Source organism: Pagrus pagrus (genome assembly GCF_965226575.1).
Source record: "Pagrus pagrus genome assembly, chromosome: 11".
Lineage (NCBI taxonomy): Eukaryota > Metazoa > Chordata > Actinopteri > Spariformes > Sparidae > Pagrus > Pagrus pagrus.
In genome coordinates, this window is record NC_140195.1 from 24,325,504 (window position 1) to 24,350,714 (window position 25,211).

A 25,211-nucleotide genomic window follows, 5' to 3' on the forward strand; every position below is an offset into this window, starting at 1 on the left:
TGCCTCAAGGACAGAAATCAGCTTGTCAATGTTACAGGACACGACAGGAAGCTCTTCTTGGTAGAAGAAGTATAAGATACCAATATATTTATCCTCTTCATGCTGGGTTTGACACGGGGAATGTTAATAGAAAGAAATGGATCAACATCTTAACCATAGTGTAATTTGTTTAAAGTAGTCGGGCTACACGTGTAAGAACATTTCAAAATTTCTCATCACAATATCCTGGAAAAGAAGGATAACAAAAAAAGCCCCTCTACTCCAGGTCCTTAGAAAACAGTTCCATATTTATTGCAAAATATTTTTGTACAGAATACAACTGAAAAAACATCAACAGAGGAGGAATGGACAGTAAGGCCAACATCAGAACTCCAAGAGCTGAACTGTACAAACACCAATAATAACATTTGCTGCTTTAATAGTGTTTTTTATACATAAATTGTTTCCCGCCCTCACAGCCACCTCCTTCAGGGGGAGAAAAAGAAAGAACTCAAACATCTTTCCCATTTTTCTAAAACATTATTGCCTTTGCCTGTAAACCAACCTAGATCACCAACGGACAATCCTTAAAATGTTGAAACTTCTGTAAGAAACTTGTCCCTTGATTGATAATGTCTCACAAAATATAAATATATATACTTGTAAAAAGCTCCAAACAATATGGGACTGTTACGTTTTTCAAAGTGAGTTTTGCATCACTTGTCATTGAGAACATGAGGAGGCTCAGCGCATTACAGCTAAAGTTAGGAGGCTAACACAATTAGCTCAACTTCTAACACCAGTAACCGAGTGTGCTGAGATAATACTTCGGATTTTGAACTAAATAAAATATCAACGTTTTGCTTTTAGTTTACTCACACTGCTGGAATAATTGAACCCTCGCCTGAGCTTGGAGGGGTTTAGCGTAGTGCGTCTACATAAATTCGGGCGTGCATGCCCATGCACAACCTCATGCGATTTGGCACTGATGTAAAAGTTCTTTCCTCAAAGTAAACCGTGTCGTAAACACGTCTCGGTCTCTCCAGCTCCTTCTCTTACGTCTTTTTTTCTTTACACATAAAAAAAAGGCAGAGTGAGACAGGATACATTTTTTTTCCCCGACATTCAAATGTACATCTTTAACATTGGCTCTCCCAAAATTTGGGATCTAATAAAGACAAAAAAAACCCTCCTGTCTCCGGAAGTTCATTATAGAAAATAAAAATTAAATTAAGATTAAAATAGATACGATTTTTTTTTCTCATATGCATAAGCCCTTCAAGAAAACACACCAAAACATTAGAGGATGAAGACGATGTACAATCCAGAACTCCAGAGGAGAAAGAGGGTTTGTTTTCTTCTGACACGACATGACTAAGAAGGTAGACGTGGAACGAGAGGTGCAACACGACAAAGTCTTGTTTTTGCCCTTCTGATTCTATATCTTACAATACATGTGGTGAATAACTAACAAAACATGAGTATCCTCCTTTAAAGTGTGAAGCCGCTGCTGGTTGGGGTCTCTACACCAGTCGAATGACAAACAGACTGTGGTCTTCAGACACAACCAGGCAGAACGACACAAAGCTTTCTGATCAAACATAGTGACAATTGCGTCTGGGATGCTTTATGGACCTTTGTTTTTTTTTTGTGTATTTTGGAGGAAAATGTGAGTTTTGTTGCAGAAACTCTTCCACAAACATTCATTTCACTAATGAGAATGACAGTTTAAAGGTAAATAAAGTAAATTGAGTATTTCTTCGCAATTTTGTAGTCACTATGCACGACTTTATGACCGGGTTATTAATGACCTTTTCTTCCAGTGACCCACCACTAAAATGACCCGACACACTGTAGCTCTGTAATGTTGTGTGTGGGGGTGTGTGTGTGGGGGCTCGTTAACCTTATATGGATATCACAAGTGCTATCAATGATTTGATACCCTGAGTAGAGGACATAGGCTTGGGGTGAATTTCAGTAGAAACAAAAACATTTTTGCCAAGCAAACGCCAACTGAAAAACATGATTACTAAGTAATACCACCTTTCACACATAAATAAAAACCATACTTATCGGTACATTAGAAACCACAAATGTAACCAGAGAGAAATAAAACAACAACAACGACAGATCACCCATGACAACACAGTCATTTTCAGCTTTACAATATGCATATATTCATGCATATATAGTGTGTATTTCCCCTTGCATACAGGCGAGTGGTTGGGGACTATATAGAGAGCCTTTAGTTATACCAACTCTCTCTGCAGAGACTAACACTGATTATTAAGAGATCAGTACAAATGAGAGCAAACATAATTCACGGGACAGGCCGAGGGGGGAGAAGACGGGGGACTGATTCTGCGCAGCCTTGTAAACAGAGGAGGCCAGACAGCCAGAGAGAATGATGGGTAACAGACATCCACTTAAAGCAGCAAAGATAGGACAGATTACAGGAGGTGGAGGCTGAGTGGGACCGAGGAAAAAGAAGAGGCGGGGGACCGTTTTCTTTCAGATTACCAATCAGACTATTCAAAGCGGAAGCATCACCTCGCAACGCCGCCTCGTCTGCTTCTCGTCAAGCTCGGCGGAGCGTCAGTTCTGACGCTGAACATTAAGTTATGTTCCTGCTCAGGTGGGAAAATACTCGAAATGTAACAAACAGTGGACTCTCAGCGATGTAACACAGCGTCTTATAGTAAAGCAACCTATGGGCTGAGTGAGTGTTCGATCACTGGGTGTGGGGGGGCGAGCAGGAGGGTGCGACAGGCAGATATAAGTCTCTGAGTCTTCAAAGATATAACCGCTGCCCCCTTCCACCCTCGCTTCTCTCCAGCCCCCTCCGACATCCTGTTCGGGTCGGTAACAGCAGAGAGGACAGAGATGCTCAGACGAATAGCTGGATCCGCTCGCGGATGGTCTGCCGACAGATGGGGCAGGTCTTGAGCGCGGCACTGCAGTCGATGCAGGAGGCGTGTCCGCACTGAAAGACCAGCTTGATGTGGTTGTCGATGCAGATGGGGCAGGTGATCCGCTCCTCCATCTGGCGGTAGCGAGACTGCAGCTGCTCCAGCAGGTTGTGCTGCTCCGAGTTCTCGGTGCCGGGGCTGCAGTCCACTTCTGTTTGGTCTGCGGGGGGGAGAACGAGGAAAGATGTCAAAGCAATAAAGAACTGAATCCACAGACGGTAACTGTAGGTTATTGTTTTCTGGTGTTAATAGAAGTCACATTTATAAAAGCTTGTGCTACTGGTTGAAAGATAATAAGGCTGAATACTAAAGCAACCATGACCATGAATACAGCATGACTCAAAATATCTGACGATTTCATTGGAGGCTTGTCCTCAACACAGAGGTGCTTTAATCCGACGCCTCAGGTGAGTGATCACTGCTAATACAGAGAGATATTTTACAGTCTGCACGGAGGAGACTTTAAATTCATTAAAGAAACTCATGAATTAACTACGGCTGCCACTAATAACAGTTTTCTTTATCATTTTTACTATGGATTAATCTGCCCATTATTTTCACGATTAATTGGTTTATCTTTGAGTCTATAAAATGTACAAAAGATTGGGGAAAATGATCATCACAATTTTCCACAGTCAAAAGTGACAAATTCCTTCTTTTGTCCAACAAACAGTCCAAAACCCAAAGACTCTTCATTTACTGTCATAAAAGACAAAGAAAGGCAGCAAATCGTCACATTACAGAAGCTGGAACCAGCAAATGTTTGACAATTTTGCTTGAAAAATGACTGAAATCGATAAATCAATTATCAAAATAGTAGGCGATTAATATTCGTTTGAGCTCTAGAATCAGTGACAACACTGAAAGTAAATTTTGGTTTAACAAATTATAAATAGAGAAAATGCAGACAAAAGATGACAACAATAGTTGCTGTATTTTCAAAAATAAATCAAACCCATGAAAAGAGCCAGTCAGGTCACTGATAAGCTCATCATTAGATGATTCAATACATGTTGGACAAGGAAATATGTTTGTTACAAATATGAATGTGAAGAAGAAGAAAACCTGTGTTTTGCTGGAAAATGTGTCATTGTATCCGTGTTTTATTAACACATCCCAAATTATAATAGAGAAGAGGATTCTTCTTACCTTGTCTAATTTTCTTGGTGATTGTGACTTGGCATTTGATGCATTTCTTCATTCGATGAGCACACTCTGTTTACACAAAGACAAAGTCAGCAAGGAGATAGAGAAGAGATACAAAACGAAAACATTTGGACCGAACATGAACTGATAAATGCATGTTGAGCCTCCACCCACCTTCACAGGCCACACTGTGCTGGCAGGGGCAGAAGAGAACCAGCAGAGCCAGCTCGGAGCAGATGAGGCATTCGCTGGGCCCTGGCGGTGTGGGAAGAACCAGGTTGGTCATGGTGTTGGGCGTCGTGTGGACCCGCCGCAGGCTGGCGCTGCTCAGGCCCTGTCCGCATGTGATGGCCTGCAGACGCTGCAACCTGTCAGACGACAAACAATGATAACAACGCACAAATGCATCTTGTTGCTCACACAAAAACTCTTTTCTCTTTGGTTTATCAATTCAACGGATTTAGGAATATCATCCAAAGGCAGTATACATTTTAGCGCCTCTTTGACAGATCACCTGTGTTTCTCAGAGAAGCTCTTGATGAGCTGCAGCATGCCGCTGTCTGCCACCAGGTCCAGGGGGCTCTTGCCCTTGTGGTTGGCGTAGTTGATGTCAGCTCCTTCCTGCGCTAGAAAACAAGCGATGGCTGCACCAACACTCAGCTCGGTATTCCCCAGAAGACCTGAAGCGTTCAGCTGTGGATACACATGACGATGACAGGAAGAGAGGATGGGAAAAAAGAGGAAAGGAGAAGAAGATGGAGTTAAAACAACACTACTCATATTATAAAAGAATAATAAGGCTGAGAACAGACCTTGTGGGCAGAGTGGGGCTTGAGACAATGCATTTAAAACTTAAGTCAAGGACGCAGGTGGTGGTGAACAACAAAAGGTAATTAAAGTGAAACGAGGCTGATACATAAACTCAAATCTAATCAGCACTGAAGAACTCCTCCAATAACTCATCTGCTGACAGTGGCCAAAACAGGACTGAGCACTCAAGTCAAGCCACCTTCATGCCTGTGTGTGTTGTGTGTGTATTTGTGTGTGTGCCGGCTTGGCAGGTGCCCAGGATGTTGAGTGGAGCTGCAGCGTTTGCGGTCATGTAGACTGGAAAGGACGTTCTCCGCCGGTGCAATGATATCAACGCAGACTGATGTAACAGGAGTTTAAGTGCTCGTATAAAAAGTGCTGCACACAGCGCGGAGTCAAGCCCTCTCAGTGAGGAATATTTAACTAGTTCTTGTGAGTAAAGGGCTCTCTGGGAAGCATGAAGGAGATTTTTAAGAGCTCTGACCTCTGGTGGATAGCAACAATGTTAACATCTACTGAATCCTTCAGCAGGTGTTTACAGTTAAATATTTTTATTAACAATAGGAATGCTTGTTACGTATGATGTGACAGATTTGGCTTGTGAACCGTTGATTCAGTCGCACTGCTCTCTTCAGCAATGTTTTCAGTGAGAAAGACTTGGCTGACTGTACGCTACTACTCAGTACTCAACAGCAGACAGACGAAGGTAGCGACTAGCTGGCGACCGTAACGGAGCATTTAGCAGCTAAAGATCCAAATATTTCTCTCAGGAGAGGAGACGGTGGAGACCAAACCAGAGCTACAGAGAGTGAATATTGGACTACCATTTGACAGGTCACCAGACCGAATGCTAATTGGATGTGTAAATAGGGAAATGTTTGCTAACACGTTAGCATATCAACTGTACAACTGTCTTCCCAAAAATGCAGAAAAAACTGCTTCTTTAATGATATTTCTTGATAAAATCAATGTATTATATGACAATGTGAGATCAATGAGATGATGTGAAAGGGGTCCCTTACAGTGATACAGAGAATTAGCACCAGAATCTACAGCTTCCCTCAGCTTTATAGTCAATTTCAGCTCATTGTTTCTCTACCATGCTGCAGCTTTACAGTTTTGATTCACTCTCACTGCTCTCCCAGCATTGTTTCTGGCCACAGCAGGAAGCGGTTATCAGTGAAAGCGCTCTAAAAACTGTAAACAACTGCAGACAGACAGACAGTTGTTTATATTGCTTGCTGACACATTCACCATAACAACTTTACCAGGTGATAAGACGTCAGTGTCGTGTTTAGGGCCAAGAAATAAATTCAAGTTGGTTTAATGTTAATAAGCTCCAGCAAATTATCATACGCATCCTTAACATTCATACAAACTTAATTTAAATAACCGTCTGTTAGCAGTAGCATTATCCTTTCTGCTCATAATGAATATAAACATTGCTGTAGGTAGTTGTTGTTGACTGCAGTGCCAATACACGGGATCTTCCTACCACATGGTTCACAGAGAAAAAAATGGGTAAAATTGAAAATGTCAAAGCGTCACAGTAAGATAAGATGCACTCGAGGGAGGCCCGAGGTCAGTAAATTTAGTTCCTCTGAGGATGAATATACCACATGGCTCCTTTTAGATTCTTTGGATTGATGGAGTGTGCTCCTATCCAAGTTCAAGACTTCCTCCTCCAGGGAAGGATGACATGATGTGTTTACACCGTACTCCTAATTTACCACAGACATTTTAATTTGAGCTCCCTCCAGATCTATATCGCCACACTAAGTGGGCCCTCTTCACTCCTCAAGCATTCGACACTTCCTCTTTCTCTTTATTAGACCACCGTTCTCAAAGTCTTGCCAGCACTTTCTCTTCGAGCAAGAGAAGGGTATGAGATTAAAGTCAAGGTGTGGTAATCTTTATTTCTAAGAAAATAAATCCAACATGTTGAGGACTAAAATGTTTTTCTCTGTAGATGTAACGGCTGCTTTAGCACCACATTAGTTCACTCCCATCTGATCACTTCCTCCTCAGTTAACCCCTCTCTCTTGCCTTGTTTACACAATGACGCAAAGTCCTTTCACTTGGTGATCACCCTGTCCTTGAAGTCCACCAGACTTCCTTTCCCTGCTCATCATTTACCTAGAAAGCCATCTGCTTTATCCTAGATTAACCCCCCCTGACTATAAACAAACATGTTTAAATGCCTTCACTTGGATTTTGTTTACTATTCTGTCCTTGCTTCAATATCAAGTCTGCTCTTAAGCAGACTAAGTCCTTATTTACCCCCACTATGAGTCTGTTTTTACCTCCTTAAGACTGCATTAATCCTTTTTACTCACCGTCAGTCTGTTTACCTTCCTTTTAGTGTCTATTTACTCCTCATTCAAGCTATAATTACTACTCTTTGAATGTTTCACGTACTCTTCCTTTAGTCCTCTATTTATTGTGGATTGTCTCTTTAGTAACCAGCTCTTCAGTCTTTATTTAGCCGTAAGTCAACAACATGCCACCTCCCCTGCTGCCTCCCTGTCGGCTCTCACCCTGCAGTAGAGCGATGTGGAGGAGCAACCCTCGCTGCTCTCCTCCGTGCTGCTGGTTCCCACGGCGGGGCTGAGCATTACGTTGGCCAGCTGCGGGCGGAGGAGGGCCACGTGCATGGCCGTGTCTCCGTCCTCGTCCTCCATGTTGACGTCGGCGCCCTCGGCCACCAGCAGCTGAACCAGGTCGGTGTGGCCCTGCGTCACCGCCAGCTGCAGCGGCGTCTGGTTCCGGTTGTTGCGGATGTTGATGTCGCAGCGTCCCTGGGGATGACGAGATAGGGGAATAAAATTGTAATGTTAAACATTTTTTATTAAATGTATAAAAAAAAATGGTGTGTTCATTCTGTGCTGCAAAGAAAAGACAAATTAAAATCTTCGGCTCACCTCCTTGATGAGGATCTCGGCCACGTCACGGTGGTTGTTAAGGGAGGCCAGATGCAGCGCGGAGAAGCCATCCTCCTTCTTAACGTCCACCAGCTGCCGTGCCCGGGCCAGGATCTTCTCTGTGGCCCTGCCGCCAGGACAAACAACGCAAGACTCCATTAGGCAGAGAGCACAACACCGCTCAAGGTTTAAATTAGGAACAGTTAAGTCTGCAAGAGCTGCCCCAGTGCTTCTCAGAATATGAAGCTCATTTTATTCTGCGCCACAGTGCACTTTACATGAGCTTGGACAGAGACGCAGCTGCTGTGGAGCTGCTAACAAGCCGTTCTACCAAGAAAACAGAGACACAACAGGCAGCCACTTCTCACTAAATGCAGCCAACTGACCTCCTGATGTTCCTTTAATACTCCACTACCCAGAGTGTAAATTGCTGTTCTAAGCCTGTCATCCTTGTAGCTTTCCACTAAACTCGGTATTCAACCAGTGTGCTATAACATAGACAGAATATCACAAACACTTCAATCAACACCTGACAGCTCGATGTCCAAAACAAGGACATTAAACTGTCAAATCTTTCAAGGTCAAAAATGTTCACCATCCTCTTCGTCATCCATCTACTTGTGTTATCTTCAAAGTGAGGGACAGCAATTCAGTCTGAAGGATTAGATCACATTCGGTGAAGTGAGACGATTATAACTTTTTGTGTGTTTCGTGCAGCGGGCCGATGCTGCAGTGTGAGGCCAGGTTGCACTGTTGAGACGTCCTCTGCGCTGTAGCTGAGCTTGCTTTATGACGTGTGAAATTGAAGCCGACAGCCTTAGTGAGCACCCAGGAAGCTGGCATGCCAGTGTGGAGGCTTGGGTACGGCGTCACCCAACCTTTCTACGGATGTTAGGCCACTTTTGACGTTAATGAGGTTGATAGATGAGGCTGGTGTCGATCTCAATCACTTCTTATTCACCCTCATTAATGAAGACAAAAATTTGATGTGATATCATCTAAAAGTACAAGCCAAGCTCAGCTAATCCAGCAATAAAAAACCTATTGTTATATAACGAAAAACTGTTGATAAAAAACTGTTCATGCAACAGGGAGACAAGAGCGTCCACACAGAGGACATGAGGCATTCAGACTCAAGCAAACTTTAAACTGGGACACAGATGATGGATGTAAAAATGTTAAAAATGGATTTGACCTCATAAGATACGTTTCCTTAGAAGTTTCCTTGTTATTTATAAAAAAGTCTCTTGGTAAGACTGTTTAATAGCCATCACTAATACATAGTTAATTCACTTAAAGTTATTTCACTGTTATCAAACAATGAAATGATTAAGAAAACATTTATTATGCAACTTTACAAACAATTGCTTAATAAATGGTTTGCATCTTATTTACCTACAATTGCCATGCATTTATGTTATGTACAATTATATGACACGTATCTGTGGCTGCACATTGTGTTTTCATGACTCACCTGCATGTTTGACAAATATGGTTACAATATGTACTATCTACTATCCCTTGATTTTAAGTTTTAAGGCAATTTTAACATTGGCCCACAAAAACAACGGCCCACAAAACAACAGCACAATCAAAACGGTTCATGTTTGACATAAAGGATCCTCTCTGAAGTCAGTCTACAGCCATAAAAACCTAACAGCAGCATAATCATAGCCTCTCTTGAATCTAAACAGCGTCATTCCTGTGTTACATCCTATCAATGTGCTGCTGAGAGAACAACACGTATGCAATTATTTTTCCGTCAGTGTAAAACAGGACAGTTTTAATGCGGCTTTTATCATAATAACTAACAAATTACAGCGTTTACAGGCTCATTAGCAGCAGATCGCTGATACATTTTAAATTCATCGCAAAGGTCCAGACCGCTGAGAGTACAGTATGGTCGAGATCTCCCCATGTGGGTGTTTTATTAGGGATGAAGAAGAGACATTGTGCTGGAGGTCACCGATACCTGCAATGCAGCTCTGTGGGTGTGTGTGTGTGTGTGTGTGTGTGTGTGTGTAGGCGTGTGTGGTGACAGTATTGATAGAGAGAAATATCGCTCCTGCTTTAGAGTCGTCTCCAGGCCGCCGTCGTGAGCTAAAGAGCTCACCCTCGCAGGTCTGAGGCAGACACAGCTGTGTGAGTGTGTCACCTCTGTGCCCACTACGCCTCTCTACATTATTTCCATAATCGTTACTCCTGTGTGTTCATGAATATTCAGTCCTGGGCTGACGTTCTGGGGCAGTTTTGTACAAACATGCCTTCACACACAACAGCTAGAGGGCACGCTGGTCATGACTTCTCTAGAGACTGAAGTCATCATTTGGTTATTTTTGGGAGTTTGCATCATGCTTGTTTGTGGCCTGCTTCTTGATCGAAGCTTGATAAGAGCAGGAGAAATGTACCATGACGAGTACTAATTATGTGACCTACTGCGAAATCCGGTGTGTGTCAGACAGTTTACATTTTACTCTCAAAAGGCTCAATGTTACTCCAGAAAGACAGGATTAAATAGGGAGAGGATGAGCTAGAAGAGTAGAAGAAGCTGCTGTGGAACAAAAGGGATCTGGTGAAAGTGAGGCGCAAACAAAGGAGCTTCGAGGAGGTGGGATTACAGGAAAGAAGGAACAAATTCAGCCAAGTATTCCTTCTTTTCAATAAATACAGTAAACAGACCGTAACCATCCTCCACATCCATTTGCCTCTTCTGTCAAGCTGAAAACTCAGAAAGAAATCTGGCAGCTTGCCCCGTTTCTTTTCTTTCCCAGGACTGTTTGTGAACTTGGCCTCTTGCCCCTCTTTTTCCATTTCCTCACAATAAATAAATACTCTAATAAACAAAACATTCTCATCTTTCTGTCACACAAAAAACAACAGAGGGCCACAGCTGCTCAGAGGAGCTACAACAGCCAAAACCGACTAAAAAAAGAAAAAATCATCTTTGGTAGGTGTAAATTAAAGGTGGATGAATATCAAAGAGCAGAAGAGTCAGGAAGATCTATAACCATAAACTCAAATAAATACTATGAATTTTTAATTTACTCCACAATGATTAATCTCATTTGAATTGGAGATAAACCGTGATGAGATGTGTTTACCCTCAATCCATTGCCGGCACACATTCAAACTTCATACTATAATTGGTATTAAAGCCAGAAGAAAACACACCTGGGCTGTATCATTGTAGTGTAGGTCTGCCGGTGATATATGAATGAACCGGTGAAGCGAGCTAATCCTCAACACTGTAAATCCTGCGTCTCTACTTCTGGCGCAGCGGCTGATGTCAAGCTAAATGAATGCTGGGGAGTGTGGCCTAAACTCCCAGCACTGCACATATGACACTTGCCAGAACAGATCGGACATTTTATTAAATGACTGTCTGCTGCGGCCTCTGCTCCCCTCCTTTTTCCTCTCTCGCTTATTGCTAGCAGACTGTATTTTTATTCTCCAGCTCAGTCGACATGAGTGCGTGTATTGCACTCACGTACACGTCTGTCCTGGTATTATAGCTATAATTCCAAAAGGCGAGTAAGGGGGCTGGTTGTTGGAGTGATAAGGAAATGTGGGGTGAAGGGGTTTTGATATGTTGGTCCACTCCTTTTCAATGGCTTGGTGAAGTTGCTGGATACTCTGTTGTGTGACAAAACAGCACTTTTTAGAGTGGCCTTTTATTGTGACAAGTCCAAAGCACACCTGTGCATAATCATGCTGTTTAATCTTGATAAGCCACACCTGTCAGGAGTGCTCACTAAAACAGATTTGTGCTCAAAATCTGAGCGCAAAAAGCCTTGTGTGTGTATAAAAAGAAATATTTTATTCCAACTTGTAAAAAAAAAATGGGAGCAAATAGTAAAGTGTTTGTATTTTTGTTGAGTTCAGCACTTTAAAGCTTTCCCTTGATGAGAATAATGGTTTGACTTATGCTCTCTGACTGGTTTAGTACTTGACAGACTGGCCTGAGTAGATGGTCGAGAGTTTGTAGGCAAATAATCAGGAGGACCAATCTATGGTGATCTACTCACAGCCTGGAAATCATTACTGATGACAATAACAGGGTTCCGACCCGTTTGGAATATACATTTCGAAGATATTATCCATTAAATTTTAGTGAAACCTTGAATGAAGTGGCATCGCTTCAGGGAGGAAATTTATGTTGGAGCTGGTGTTTTTTTATTCATGCTCTGTTTCCTTCATGGCACCTCTTTAAAAAGAGCCAGGGATGATTTTCCATTACATGCTTTGGTTATAATTTGGGAAGGAGAGTTCATATGAGGTCGTAAAAGCCCTGGAGCAAAGAAGCAGGAACCTCACCATGGTCAGGGCAGTCAGTGCGCTGTGAAAAATATCAACTCTAAGACGTCACTCAAACTGTGAGGGAACTAACTAGCTTATTCATTTTATAATACAGGTGGAAAAACTGATACTTTCTTGATCATCCTGACTCTGTTGTGCTGCAGAGCTTGACTTCTCTAGAAATAACTGAGATATGATATTCAAAGACGTCAAAAACTGAACTGAACTGTAGAGGTTGATCTGAGTCACGGGCACTAATACATAACATTTAGATTTTAAATTAATCAATAACATCATTTTAAAATAGAGTACTACTGAGAAACATTCACTTTTGGTGCTTTCTCTCTACGTTTTCCAGGCTATTTGTGGTGTGTGGGAGCTTGTGTGATGCAACATGGACAGAGGAGGACACTGGCACACCAAAAATAAAGAGTTGTGTTTGAGGCATGAAACCTTATCATTGTGAGAACATTCAGCTATGCCTGGTCAGTGCGCCATCCAGGCTCAGCTTGTGATTGAGCACCTCCAGTGTCAACCAGCCTAAAACCAACAGTGTCAGGAGACAATGGAGCCTTTGTGACAGGTGTCAGCCAGGCAGGCTTGATGTTTGGCCTCGAGCACCTCGGTGGAGAGTGAAATGGCTGAGCTGATCTCTCACCAGCTGCCTGTTAGTGTCACTGAGTGGTATAGGGAGCCATTTTGGGAGGAATAAAGTCAAAATCTTTGATTCTTTCATTAAAATAAAATGTGTTCTCTTTATCTCTCTCAATAAGCGCTGTGACACAACCCACAGCCAAGTCATGAAAGCTGTGCTGAGCAGGTCTTCCCTCGGGAAAACTATCTGGTAAAATGTGCACAGTTTGTTTGGATTTCTTACATTTCTGTCCACTGATGAAACCGAGGCTCTGCATTGCTGAAAAATGACAAGACTAAACGTAGTTTGGGAGGAATCTGGAGGACAAGTCCATGTGGAGGAAAACAGGATGCAAAAGTAAATGTTGCATTTTTGCCTGATATTGACTGCCAGCCTGCTGACAGCAGCAGAAGCTGTGTGGGAGATGAGCTCTATCTGTAACGGATAGTGTTGAGAGTTGACCTTTGAGTCCTCATTTGAACCCACAGCAGAGATTCCCACACACACATACACACACACACACACACACACACACACACACACACACACACACACACACACACACACACACACACACACCCAGAACCATCATTTCCATTCCTCACATCAGATAGAAACTACCAAGAATTGAGAACAACTGAGCAGCCTGACAATAACCCACATGACACTGGGGTTTTTTTTCTCTTTACTTTGAAGTGGGATTCTTCTGGTGCACACATGCTAGATTTGGGGAGAGTACACAGTGAAAAATAGGGCTCTTATTTGTCCATATTAAGTGGCTAACAAGCTCACATAAAAGATGACTTCCAGATTTGTGTTATTACTGTAAAAACATATTTGAAATGACACTAATGATCCCTCTCGACTTCGAGAAAACTTGAAAAAGTCAATACAAATTACCAAGAATTTGGGCTTCAATATCTAATTCCACTTCTTACAATATGTGCGGTTTCTGGGTCAACACCCAAGTTTGAAAAAGTAATTGCAGAAAGTTTTGTATATGATGTCTACTCACAGTTTGTTTCCTTTGAGGGCAGCATGGTGCAGCAGGTTGAAGCCTCGGTGGTTCTGCTGGGTGAAGTCGATGTTGGGCACCAAGACCAGGATCTCTATGATATTGCGGAAATCTTTAGCAATGGCGTCATGGAGCGGTGTGTCCCCGTATGAATCCTGATTGGGGGAGAAAAGCGGTACAGTGAGTGAGGCTGTTGCACTTATTGGAATTAAACTAGTTTTGCAGGTTTTTGAGTTATCTCTTCAGGCATGTTGAGACATGACACTGCGTTCTGTGCCTGTGTGAGAGGAAATACCTCTCCACACCACCAGGCAGCTGTAGAGCCAGTCAGAGTGATTTCTTACAATGGCAGGGTCCGCCACAGACTCTACATATTCAACCGGCTACCGTCATAAAAAGGGCTGACTAGCACCAATGGAGTGGGTTCACACCGCAACAACTAGGGACACAGATGCTCACTGATGGCCCCGACATTGGCCAGTTCATAACAGAGTTTCTATCATCCATAAATTACTTATGATAGCTATAATATCAATGCAATAATGCAAAGGTGTTGACCTGTAACCATGACATGATTTTGTTAGATTGAAATCCTGAAATCTACACTATGCACACTAATTATGGGTCTCTATCAGCCGTGTGATGGATGCTGCATTTCATTCTGATTGTATGTGGCACACACAAAAACAAACCCTGGGCTGCTACTTCATGCTTTAGCCGAGCAGCCCACTCTACTCAAGCAGAAGAAAATATAAAAATATGCAGTTAATGAATCCCAGGCCTGATTGCAGGCGTGTTAGACAGACTGGAAAATGCCTTGAAACAGACACTAAATTGCATTAATGAGGCTGAGGGCTGGAGTGAAGCAGTCAAATACCATAAATGTTTGAATTTGTGTTTACAGCTGCTTGAAAGGGCAATGTGTGAGTTGCTGATGACATGACCGACACTGCAAGAGAAGCTCAGCTCCAGAAATATTTTGTTGACTACAAAGCTTCTCATGCATGGGGGTTAGTAGATGATGACTTTCATTTTTATGGTGAACCCTTCCTTTAAAGTAATTAAATAATATGTAAGGAGTGAAAAAATGGGAAAAACGCACTAAATCTTCAATGGGGTTGATCAAAGGCTAATCTGTAATGTTAGACACTCTACAGTATGTCCTCTCACCTGGAGATTGACGTCAGCCGAATGTTCGGTTAGCACTCGCACCACGTCGGTGAAGCCCTTGTTGACGGCAATGTGGAGCGCCGTGCACATCGAGTTGTTCAGGAGGTTGATGTTTGCCCCCTTGCTCAACAGCAGCCGTGCGATCTCTGCCTGATTACTACAGAGAAAGACACCATGAACAGAAAAAAAGGCAAAGATTATTCCTCACTGTCATATGTTTCTATTGAGTGATTCAACCTGTCTAAACAGTGCTTTTAAATAAGTTAATTCAAACCAGTGTATAAAACACAAAAGCTTATTCTAAAAGCCTACTGGGAGCTTCACAAAGCACAAGGTTTGCATGTTAAGTTACTCCATCATCCTTCTTTTTCAAACCCTGCTATCTCGTCTGCACGGTGTGCCACTGCTACAGGCCAGTCTAAATTCCTGGAGAGATTTTGTCAAACTTCCCAAGCATGTGTTAACATCGTGAGAGGATGAGATGTGCCTGGCGTATTAGACGTCACTTCTGTGAATGGATTATCACATTAGAGGGAAGGAGAACGGCAGGAGCTCTACTGTAAAGCCTCCGGGTTTCTCTAAAGCCACAAGGAGCGGAGATGCATCCTGTTCGAAACTCAAGTATGGTGTGTGTGTGTGTGTGTGTGTGTGTGTGTGTGTGTGTGTGTGTGTGTGTGTGTGTGTGTGTGTGTTACCTTGGCACTTTTTCTACTCTCAACTGTGAGTATGTGTGCAGGAAAACTGTGTGTGTGCGTGTGTGTGCTCACCCGAAGGCAGTGTAGTGCAATGCAGTGTCGCCGTCTTCATCCTTGACCTCGATGGAGCCGTTGGCCTGCAGCAGGGCCTTCACCACCTCCATGTGGCCTTGGTGTGCAGCGACCTGCAGCGCAGTTTTGCCCTGGTTCTTTATATCCACCTGCCAGGAACACAAACGCGGTCGCAGATTCATTAGAGGCAGTGATGGTGTGGACATGAACAGAGCCGAAGATAAACTGGCTGGAAATAATCTGAGCACGTACAACAGATACGTTCGTCACACACTTGATACATAATCCTAATTAGTCGTGTAGTCATCATCACTACGTACAACTGTGGTCAGAAACATGGCTAGATTAGAGTGGCAACCAGTAGAGTGTATACCTCTGCCAAGGCCCAACAGTCCCCTTTAATCGATCGAGCCTAAAATTTTAAACCACCCATAACTGCTTAAGCATAATTTCCTTTGTAACAACCATTAGGACAACAAAACAACGCAGTTGGGATCATAATCTGCAAAACAATAACAAACTGATAAAAAAGTCTGTGAAAATAGTGCCGGTCAAAAGATTAAGAACTGAAACGAGTGCTTCAGTCCAGAAAATGAAAGCTTGTTTTTCCCAGTGCTTCACTTTTAATATGAAGATGCCGACCAGATTATCATCACCATCTTGTTGCTGCTGTTTACATTCACCTACTGTAGACGGAAGTTTAAAATACACAGTACAGAATTATTTCCTGGGTGTGTATGCATTTATAAACTATATATATGGTCTATGTTTGCGTAGCATGAAGGAAATACAAACTTTATTTTGTTATGCAACAATGTGTTGTATAATGACAAAAAAATTACCCTGTTATTTTGGACTTTGTCAGTATACAGTTTGGATTACAAATGATTACACATGTGAGGGTTAATCTGTGTTCTTCTCATCTAGCTGGAACAATTATCATTGCAGCAAATATTTGTGTTTGTGATCTCTCGATATCTTCCTGTTGCACAAGCTGCTCAAGTCGGAATAAAATCGGGCAGCAGACAAAAAAGGCCGGGTACGAGAAAAAGAAAAAATTACTGTTCCGCCCTAAGCCAGACCTCCTCACCTCTTATATTCTCTTCAATAACAGTACAGTACCCAAATGGCTGTTAGAGTGTGTGTTTGACAGTGGAGGACAACAACTAAAAACACACACACAGAGACTTTTTTTGCATGAGCCCTTTCCAAATAAGAGTCAAATTCAAAAGCATGTCTTGGTTGCAGGCCTCTGCCAAAAAACAGAAAACAGAATCCAAAACTGATCCATCCAAGAACCAAAATCTGTTTTATGCCTCATAAAAACTTCTTTCTGGTGTGAATTGCATCATTTCATTTATCCAAATAGTTTGTGTATGATCTTATTAGTAAAAACATATATTATAGCAGTAAAAATTAATCTCAATTTTACGTCTATTTCCACTGCAATATGTGTCATGTTTGATGTCATTTAATAGCACAATAGTGACAGTTTTGGGTAACGTACTCTCAGTTTTATAGTAAGACATAAAATAGAGCCTAAATTAACCGGGATAATTGCTTTATAAATCTCTTAAACAGTTAAATATGTTATTTTTACGTCTTGTCGTATTTTTCCCCTAATTATCTCAGTTCCCTTCCTCATATCCTCAGTTGGCTCAGTCACTGAAAACTATCTTCCATCTCTCCCTGCTTTCATTTTAAAAATTACCAGTCTGAGTGTGTCTTGATCAAACAAGCCAATGAAATTATGAGAAGCAATTTCATAATTTATTAACAGGCACACATTTTACTGTCAATGCCATTTCCACATTTTTCTCTGTCTATCATCTGTGTAAATGCTGTAAATTAACAGCTATATATTTTGAAGAAGTTGTTGCCTCTTTTGTGTGTGTAACTCTAATATGGAAGAGTGGAAATAAAAACACTCTGCCCCTGTTTTACGGCTGAATGCAGCATGAGTTAAGGGTTGTGAGGGATATTGGAGTGGTGTGTTGTGAGGAAATGTGGATAGTGAATTAGACAGACTGGCAAATGCCAGTGTATAAAATGTCCCTTGCCTTATCTGGCTCACTAAGACTCTCTGGCCCTCAAATTCCCCACCCCCAGTCTTGGTGTCCTGGTGGGAAGAGCTCTTGGAACGAGCAGTGGACTGCAGCAAAGAGAAGGAGTGCTGCACTAACCTTGTCGGGATACTTCTGCACCAACTCCCGCACTTTGTTGGCACTGCCGTGTGCTGCCTCGATGACCAGCCGGCTGGGATTGTCCTGCTCTGTGGATTGGGACAGCAGCTTCTCCAGCACTGAGATGACTGTACCTAAAAGGATACATAGGTAGATGGGGAAGGGGGACAAAAAGAGAGACAAAAAGGATTCATTTAGTTTCATCGGTTAAATGTAAAAAACAAAACAAAAAAAAAGGATTAGACGGTGTCAGAAAGCCTTCCAAAGGGCCAAAATGGCAACACAAAGACACACTGGTTTAATGGGTTTGTCAAAGCTGAGCTCAGGAATGAGTCAAAATGTCCCTCCATGCAGTAAAATTTGGCGACACACACACACACACACACACTGCTCCGTTGTCCCATCCGCAGAGGTGAACACATGCACAGAATAGATTTAGTCATGATTACGAGAAGGAGAACGTCTGACATGATGACAAATGTCTGCTTTGCTCTCGCTGTCAACATGCAGGATCGCGACATGCTATAGAAAAGAACATTTTAAAAAAGGACGCCAGGTACACACACTGCTGGAAAAAAAAAACAGACAGGGAATGGCTGTGATCATGAATGCCACAGTTGCAGTCTGTATGTGAAAGCATGCATGGCAGAGACAGAGCTGGAATAAGGGCAGGGAGGAGGATGAATGAGTGCTTGATGGAGGTAAAGTTGGAGCTGCAGCGTTAGAGATGAAGCCCCCACGTCCCGGCAGAGGCCTTACTTCCAGATTCGTTGGGGTTCTCGGCCGTCATGAGGTTGGCATCCACCTCCACAGGCTGGGCTGAGAGGCACGCTGGGTTGAACGTCCACGTCTGGCCTCCAAACGCCACCCGTAGGTCACCGTCCGCATACACTTTCAACACCTTCCCGACCTGGCCAAGCACCTAGGTAACAAAAGACAGTAAGGTAACAAAAAAAACAAGGGAGAAGGTTGACATTGACACATAAAGAATAAAGAGTGGAAAAACTGATTGACCAGGAACTATTCGTGGTATTTACAAGGCCAATTCTGTGCCTCTCTAATTTAAGTAAATAATGAGGAAACGGCTCTAAACTTGATTAGTTCCTGATGTACGCCCAATTTTCACAAAGTAGGTCACTTAATTCAGAGGGGTGTCTGCCAAATAAAGGGTTTACTTTAGAAAGTGACACAGTTAACATCACATACACAGACAGGGAGTAACCTGAAGGTACCAGAATGCAGAGGTGAGACAAAGTTAGCGCTTTCAACGTGTCTAGCTTCCAGATAATGTCCACATTCAGATAATGCTTCATCAGGATCATTTTAGAAATCTTGCCTGAAAACCTATTTTTATATAAAAGCCTAATTGTTGTGAACATTTGATAAATTTTTTTATTGCTACTTTATTTGATCCTTTTGTGTTATTATATTGCTATATAAATGCAATGTGTAACTGTATACCTATGTTTTGAAAGGTGCAATATAACTAATGTTATATAATAAATCTTGGCTAATGTGGAGTCCTTGGTGTGAAAATCAACAAAGAAGTTAATCCTAAAGTCATCATGACCTTGGTCTAAAGATCCATGTTTAGATGATCAGTTTCTCAAATCCAAACATATAGTACATATTATCAGAGTATCTATTATCAGGCTAAATGAGCATACGGGAGCCATGCTGTCAGTCCACTCTCCATGGCCTGCCTGCAGTCTCTTCACACTCTCCATGTCCTCCAATACTCTTACTAGCTCGCTGACTCCAAAAGTGTTCACCTAGTGGAAAGAAAGACAGACAAACTGTTAACAAACGTGTTACACTATTAAAATCAGCTGAAAACATACTCATAATCCAACTGATCAAAGCTCTGAACTAAGGTCCTCTTATCTCAGTAAATCAGTACCTTGGTGAGGGCCCCAGGATGGAAAGTCCAGCGGATGTTGTTGCTGTACTGGACTCTGACATCTCCTCGGTCAGTGATTCTATGAACAGTCCCGATCCGGCAAATGTACTGCGAACACAAATAGGCTGTTTCACCCTGGGTCTCCCTCTGCATGGCTGTGACCTTAATGTTCCCTTCAGCAGCTGTGATTTGAGAGTTGGATGCTCTGTTTCCTTTCACTCTGTTGCACGCCAATGACCATCTGAGCCACTTACATAAATAATCTGTATGCTATGTTCAGGAGGCACATGTGCAACATAAAGAGTTCATACAATGTGCAAAGTACAAAGAGTTCATTGTAACTAGGGAAGTTCACTTTGTACTTTACTTTATAGGAGAACTCAACAGGGAGTTATGTAAAGCTGTCTACTGTTAATATGTTTGTGCGATTTGTCTGTCTTCCTTTAATACCTCAGCCATTTTGGGGTTCCAACCTCCGTGGCCCTCCTGCATCTGTCGCAGGATGTCCACCTCCAAGAGACATTTAACCTTGTCGCCCTGCTGGAAGGAGTGGCCGTCAGCACTCTCCTGGCGCTGCAGCTCTGCGTGCTCTCCTTGATAGAAGGGTGTTAGCATCAACAAATTAGCGGAAACACCACCAATAGTTTGGGTTTTTTTTTTTTTCTGCAGGCAATCATATTTATATCACTGAAATGTTGAAAATACCAAATATGCCACCAAACAAGTAAGATATAATGAAATATTCCAGAGAAATAAATAACTTTGATTCCCCTTTCAATGTATGCATGCTTTAGAAACAGTCTTTCTTACCTAATTTTGGTAGGTGGTCTTTGTAATAGAAGCCTCCCTGGCCGTCAGACACGTATTTGAGGTCTACCTTGCCCTTGTGTCCCATTCGGTAGACATTGGTGGTGCCATTAGACCAGGTGACACTGGCCACACTGCGGCCAGACTCTGTGTCCCAGCCACGAATGTCCACTACCTTCCCAACCTTACCCTCCCCGCCTACACACGTGCAAGAAAACAATAATACATCAGTGTTTTGGAGAAGGGGGAGAGACAAAGCAGTGAAAGATAAATCATTAAACAAAGACAAGCCGTTAGTTAAAGAAAGTGGATTTAGGCGTGTTTGATCAGGAGAAAAATGTGTGAACAGAGTAAACATGCAATCATCCATGGTTAAAAGTTTGACAAGCACAATGTGAACACATGAAACAAATGAGATGACAGAGACAGAGGTGTGTTAGAAACATTTTCTCTGCAGGGTCACAAGTGTCAAAGTCAATCACTTCTGTTTTCTGGAACCAGCTCAGTCTTAACGAAACACAATCCCCTTCTTGATTTAAATACAAAAAAACATCAAATTAAAAAAGAAGATGAACCACCATTAAATAAAACATGTCCACACCCACACTATTAAGCCGCATGTTTTATCAAAAGATGATTTCAGACCTCTACATCAGGCTTTATGATGTAAGAAAGCCCTTGTTGAGCCATTAAAGTCATCAGGCTGCCTCACTGCCGAACCACACCAACTAAACCAGTGACCCGTGAGACTACATGGTGGGCTGGGGGTTTCTGAGCATGCTCAGAGCATCCCATATGCACTTACACCATTTAAGGCTGATGAGTGACTTAACCAAACCCCAGGGCGTTGATTTCAAAGACACCAAAAGGACATTTTGACTCATTCGCTCTAGCCCAGATAAGGGAGCGTTGCTATTCTCAGAGACAACCATGACCCCAGACCAGGAAACATAGAGACATATTAGCATTCCTGCTTTCCCCAAAGGGAACAATCAAGGGCTTTCATTTGGTCTGCTGATGTGAAAGATTGCTTTCTATTACTACTTAAACTATTTTCAACCATCATGTGAAAGTGAGCTTATTTTTCAAAACAGCAACAGAGTGGACTCATCCTTTGCCACATAAAATAAAACTGAAAACACTCATGGAAGCCACCAAAACACAATTTACAACATGATTATCTACTTTCTCAACACCCATAAACATCAACTACATTTTGGGCGAAGTTGCTTCTCATTTTGTGCCACCACACAGGGCTGGAAAAACAAAAGAACATGAATGTTACTGAACAGGGACGCTGCAGAGACACACACAGACAGGCACATCTGTGGAACAGACTCAGATGAGTCACTGGCAATATAAGTGCATGCAGACACATACTAAGACGACATTTTGCGGGTTAATGAGACGTGAGGTTAGAATGTTATTATGGGTTGTGGATGGTGAAACACTTTGAAGAGGTACAGCTTCATGGCTCAAGAAGGTAGGGGGCCTGCTGAGTTGGCAGGGGCAAGTTAGTGAGCAGGAACAGACCCCCCCTCACACACACACAAACGCACACACACCTCTCACACAAACACGCACACACCACCACTCACCGTCTTGGTTACCCCAGTCCCAGTCAGGTCCACGAACCACTTTAACCCCCTGGAAGATTCCTTTGAGGATGATCCGCGGGAGGTTCTGCCTCGGTGCCAAGCTCACTCTGTGATAAGAGCATGAAGACACAGCTGAGCAAACGGCTCCACAGACCATCTGAGACAACGTGGCTGTGAAATCCTCCATACAAAACATGTTTCAAGTGTGCATTAAAACCCCAACAAAACATCACTTCTTATATTAAAGCCAGCAATGCATGAAAAAGGTAAAAACATTTACTAAAATATATTTGTCATGGTTATGGATGCCCTTGGTCATTCATGTTGATGTTAATCATTACACACTTTATAAAATACAAAGCAAGGTAAAAACATCCTTGATAACCAATGGACAATGGGCTGCCCAACCCACATAAATTAAATAATCAAATCCAACAAAATGCTGCCTGTCACGCAAACTTCCAATAACAGATGGACAAACAGTCCATTAACAGATGGACAGAACAAACAGATTCATCATGTGTAACTAAAAGCTGTCATAAAGAAAATAAATATGATGAGACTCAACATGCGGGACACTTATAAAGTCTACTGTGAATTCCTGACAACTGACTGAAAGGTACCTCGTAGTACATGTGTATCACAACATGCTTAAGACATTTTCTGCCCTTTAAAAACCTGAAAACCTATAACCTTAACTTATTTTCCTCTTTAATTTACTTGTACATGATGAAGCATCGAGACCCCTCAGGTCACCTGGGACAGGTTTACTCAGTGTTTCAAGGATCAAAACCAAGCAAGGTGAAGCACTTTCCTGAATACATGAATAGGTCCACTAAAAAACTCTTGATTTAAATCAGGGCTTAAAACATTTCTGCTCACTGCGACTTTTCAGTAAATAGATCTAAGACAATGTCTTCTTTCTGACACGATTCCAGGATTGTCACCAGTTAAACTTACAGAAAACCAATACCAGCATCTGTGTCAACACTCTACAACCTAACACAGTGACCAGCAACCGCAGATACAAATTCGGATACTCAGGTGAGACAATCCTTACCTTATGGTAAAGATTTGATCAGATCTTGGTGCAAAGGAACTGCCTATTCCCATACTTTCTTGACGAGATCAAACCCCAGCTTCCATATGAAACCAAGAGCTTTCTGGATCGACTCAAAGTCATTAAAAATCCAGTGTGATCAAAAGTAGAAGAGCCCTGTGAGAGTTGTCATCCTTAGAGAGTCTTGTAGAGGCTTTGCTGCTCCCACGTGTCTCTTGCGCTGGGCTTTTGCTTAAAGTTAGCCTTGGCTAATGTTATCCCCCATTATTTGCCAGATTTTTCAGGTTCCTGGGATCTGAAGCAGGAAACAGCCAACTTGGAGCCAATTGACGGTAAATCTCAGCGTTGGATTTAGCTTGGGCAGGTCTGCTCTGAGAACTGTGTGACAACAGAGCTTTGAGCCTAATCCCTGGACAGCAGAGCTATCAGAAAGCAGGCCACCTTAGGGCAACGCATACAGCATGTAGGTGCTTGCATGTGTTAATGTCTGTGTTGAAATATACCATAATGGATACAAGAAAAACATGCAGTACATACAGTACAAACTGTGCAAACTATGCTGTACTTATAGTGGAGTACAGACTTCCCGGACTCTTAGTATTAGGGCTGTGGAGAGAATGTAGCAAGCAGGGTCGATTTCCTGATGACACAAAGCACATTTAAGACTTTAAGGAGTGTCTGAATCGCTACCAAGAGCACTACAGCTGATGACAGGAGAGTTAGTTCACTAAGGGAAAAGACTATTCTCAACTATTCAGTAATGGTGAAGTATGTAAACTGACAGATGTCTCCACTCCATGATAAAGAAGCATGACCTCAGTGTTGTTGACGTGTTGTTTCTTAATACAGCTACTCTGAGAAAGACAAGGGATCAAGATTTCTAATCCCGCTTGGCCAAACGTCATCCTGCTCCCAGACAGGATGAGGACAGGAGACCTACACCTACAGACACAGCGACTGGGTCAAAGTCAGCCAAGGGTTAGCTCTACTGTCTGAAATTAAGGAGGTGGAATTCACAGAATTGCCGTTTCTTTTCAGGAATCAAAAGCACCAACAAATTCACAAGATGATAACAATTTACATATAAAATAGCAGCTGTCAGGAACAGTGAGGCTATGAAATTGTGAAATGATGCCAGCTGTGGGTGGCATGATGGCACCCAGCTTTCACCACAAAGTAAGATGGTCCTGGTTTACAAGGTCAGCCTTGCTTGCATTTACAGTTCTTACTGTAATGTGCATGCGGTACTTTTACTACTGTGAAAAACACAAATCCAGACTAGAGCACACTACGCTTAATTAGACACATCTTTCAAAACAGACATCAATACATTGCTTTGGTCCATATTTCACCTACCACAGCAACAAAATCATTTTCAAACATAGTGAGTACAGCAGTTTGTGATGGGAGTGGAATATAAGAAGTGCAAAAAACTGCAGTAATTAAAGTTACTGAGTAATTAAAGTTACTAAACTAGAACCAAAATTAGGTGAAAATTTTAGGCTAAGCGACAAGAGAAAGCACCGGAAAACTCTGCAGGCCAGCAGTGGGGTTTGTTTTGGATGTGGCTCAAACGTGACTACAGGGTAGAGAATTGAGGAGGTCAGGTGGGGCAGTGTAGCTTGATGTGCAAAGAAAGGATTAAGCATGGAGTTGACCCAGGGACTGCATGTGTGTTGTTTATGTGTTGAAGAGCCGATTAACCAGCTGCATCCCACCCATCTCCTCGTAAACATATGGTCCACGCATATGCTGCCCTGAGCACTGTCAGCACATACACACGTCTCAATGCACTATTCAACATACGGGTCTTAACTGAATGCAGGACATAATTTCATAAAACATTATGTCCTTTAACGCTTGAATTTATTTATTTTTTGGGCAACACTTATACCGTAGAATTCCATAAAACTAATATGTTATAATAAGATTTGTTCTAAAATAAATACACTATAG

General features: G+C 42.3%; 1 protein-coding gene across 5 annotated transcripts in view; it reads right to left on the minus strand.

The window, feature by feature from the left end:
* Positions 1 to 266: 266 nt before the first annotated feature.
* Positions 267 to 25,211, minus strand: part of mib2 (MIB E3 ubiquitin protein ligase 2) — a 44,922-nt gene continuing 19,977 nt past the window's right edge. For all 5 annotated transcript variants that reach the window (XM_084366654.1, XM_084366652.1, XM_084366651.1 and 2 more), the window contains exons 4-19: positions 22,196 to 22,302; positions 20,601 to 20,795; positions 20,241 to 20,383; positions 19,791 to 19,898; positions 19,558 to 19,662; positions 18,650 to 18,812; positions 17,891 to 18,024; positions 15,708 to 15,856; positions 14,941 to 15,097; positions 13,771 to 13,925; positions 7,826 to 7,952; positions 7,442 to 7,702; positions 4,609 to 4,787; positions 4,269 to 4,462; positions 4,098 to 4,163; positions 267 to 3,108 (exon numbers count right to left, since the gene is read on the minus strand). In XM_084366654.1, coding sequence (XP_084222780.1) covers positions 2,867 to 3,108; positions 4,098 to 4,163; positions 4,269 to 4,462; positions 4,609 to 4,787; positions 7,442 to 7,702; positions 7,826 to 7,952; positions 13,771 to 13,925; positions 14,941 to 15,097; positions 15,708 to 15,856; positions 17,891 to 18,024; positions 18,650 to 18,812; positions 19,558 to 19,662; positions 19,791 to 19,898; positions 20,241 to 20,383; positions 20,601 to 20,795; positions 22,196 to 22,302 — 2,485 coding nt within the window. In that variant the 3' untranslated portion in view covers positions 267 to 2,866. The remainder of the gene's footprint in view (positions 3,109 to 4,097; positions 4,164 to 4,268; positions 4,463 to 4,608; positions 4,788 to 7,441; positions 7,703 to 7,825; positions 7,953 to 13,770; positions 13,926 to 14,940; positions 15,098 to 15,707; positions 15,857 to 17,890; positions 18,025 to 18,649; positions 18,813 to 19,557; positions 19,663 to 19,790; positions 19,899 to 20,240; positions 20,384 to 20,600; positions 20,796 to 22,195; positions 22,303 to 25,211) is intronic.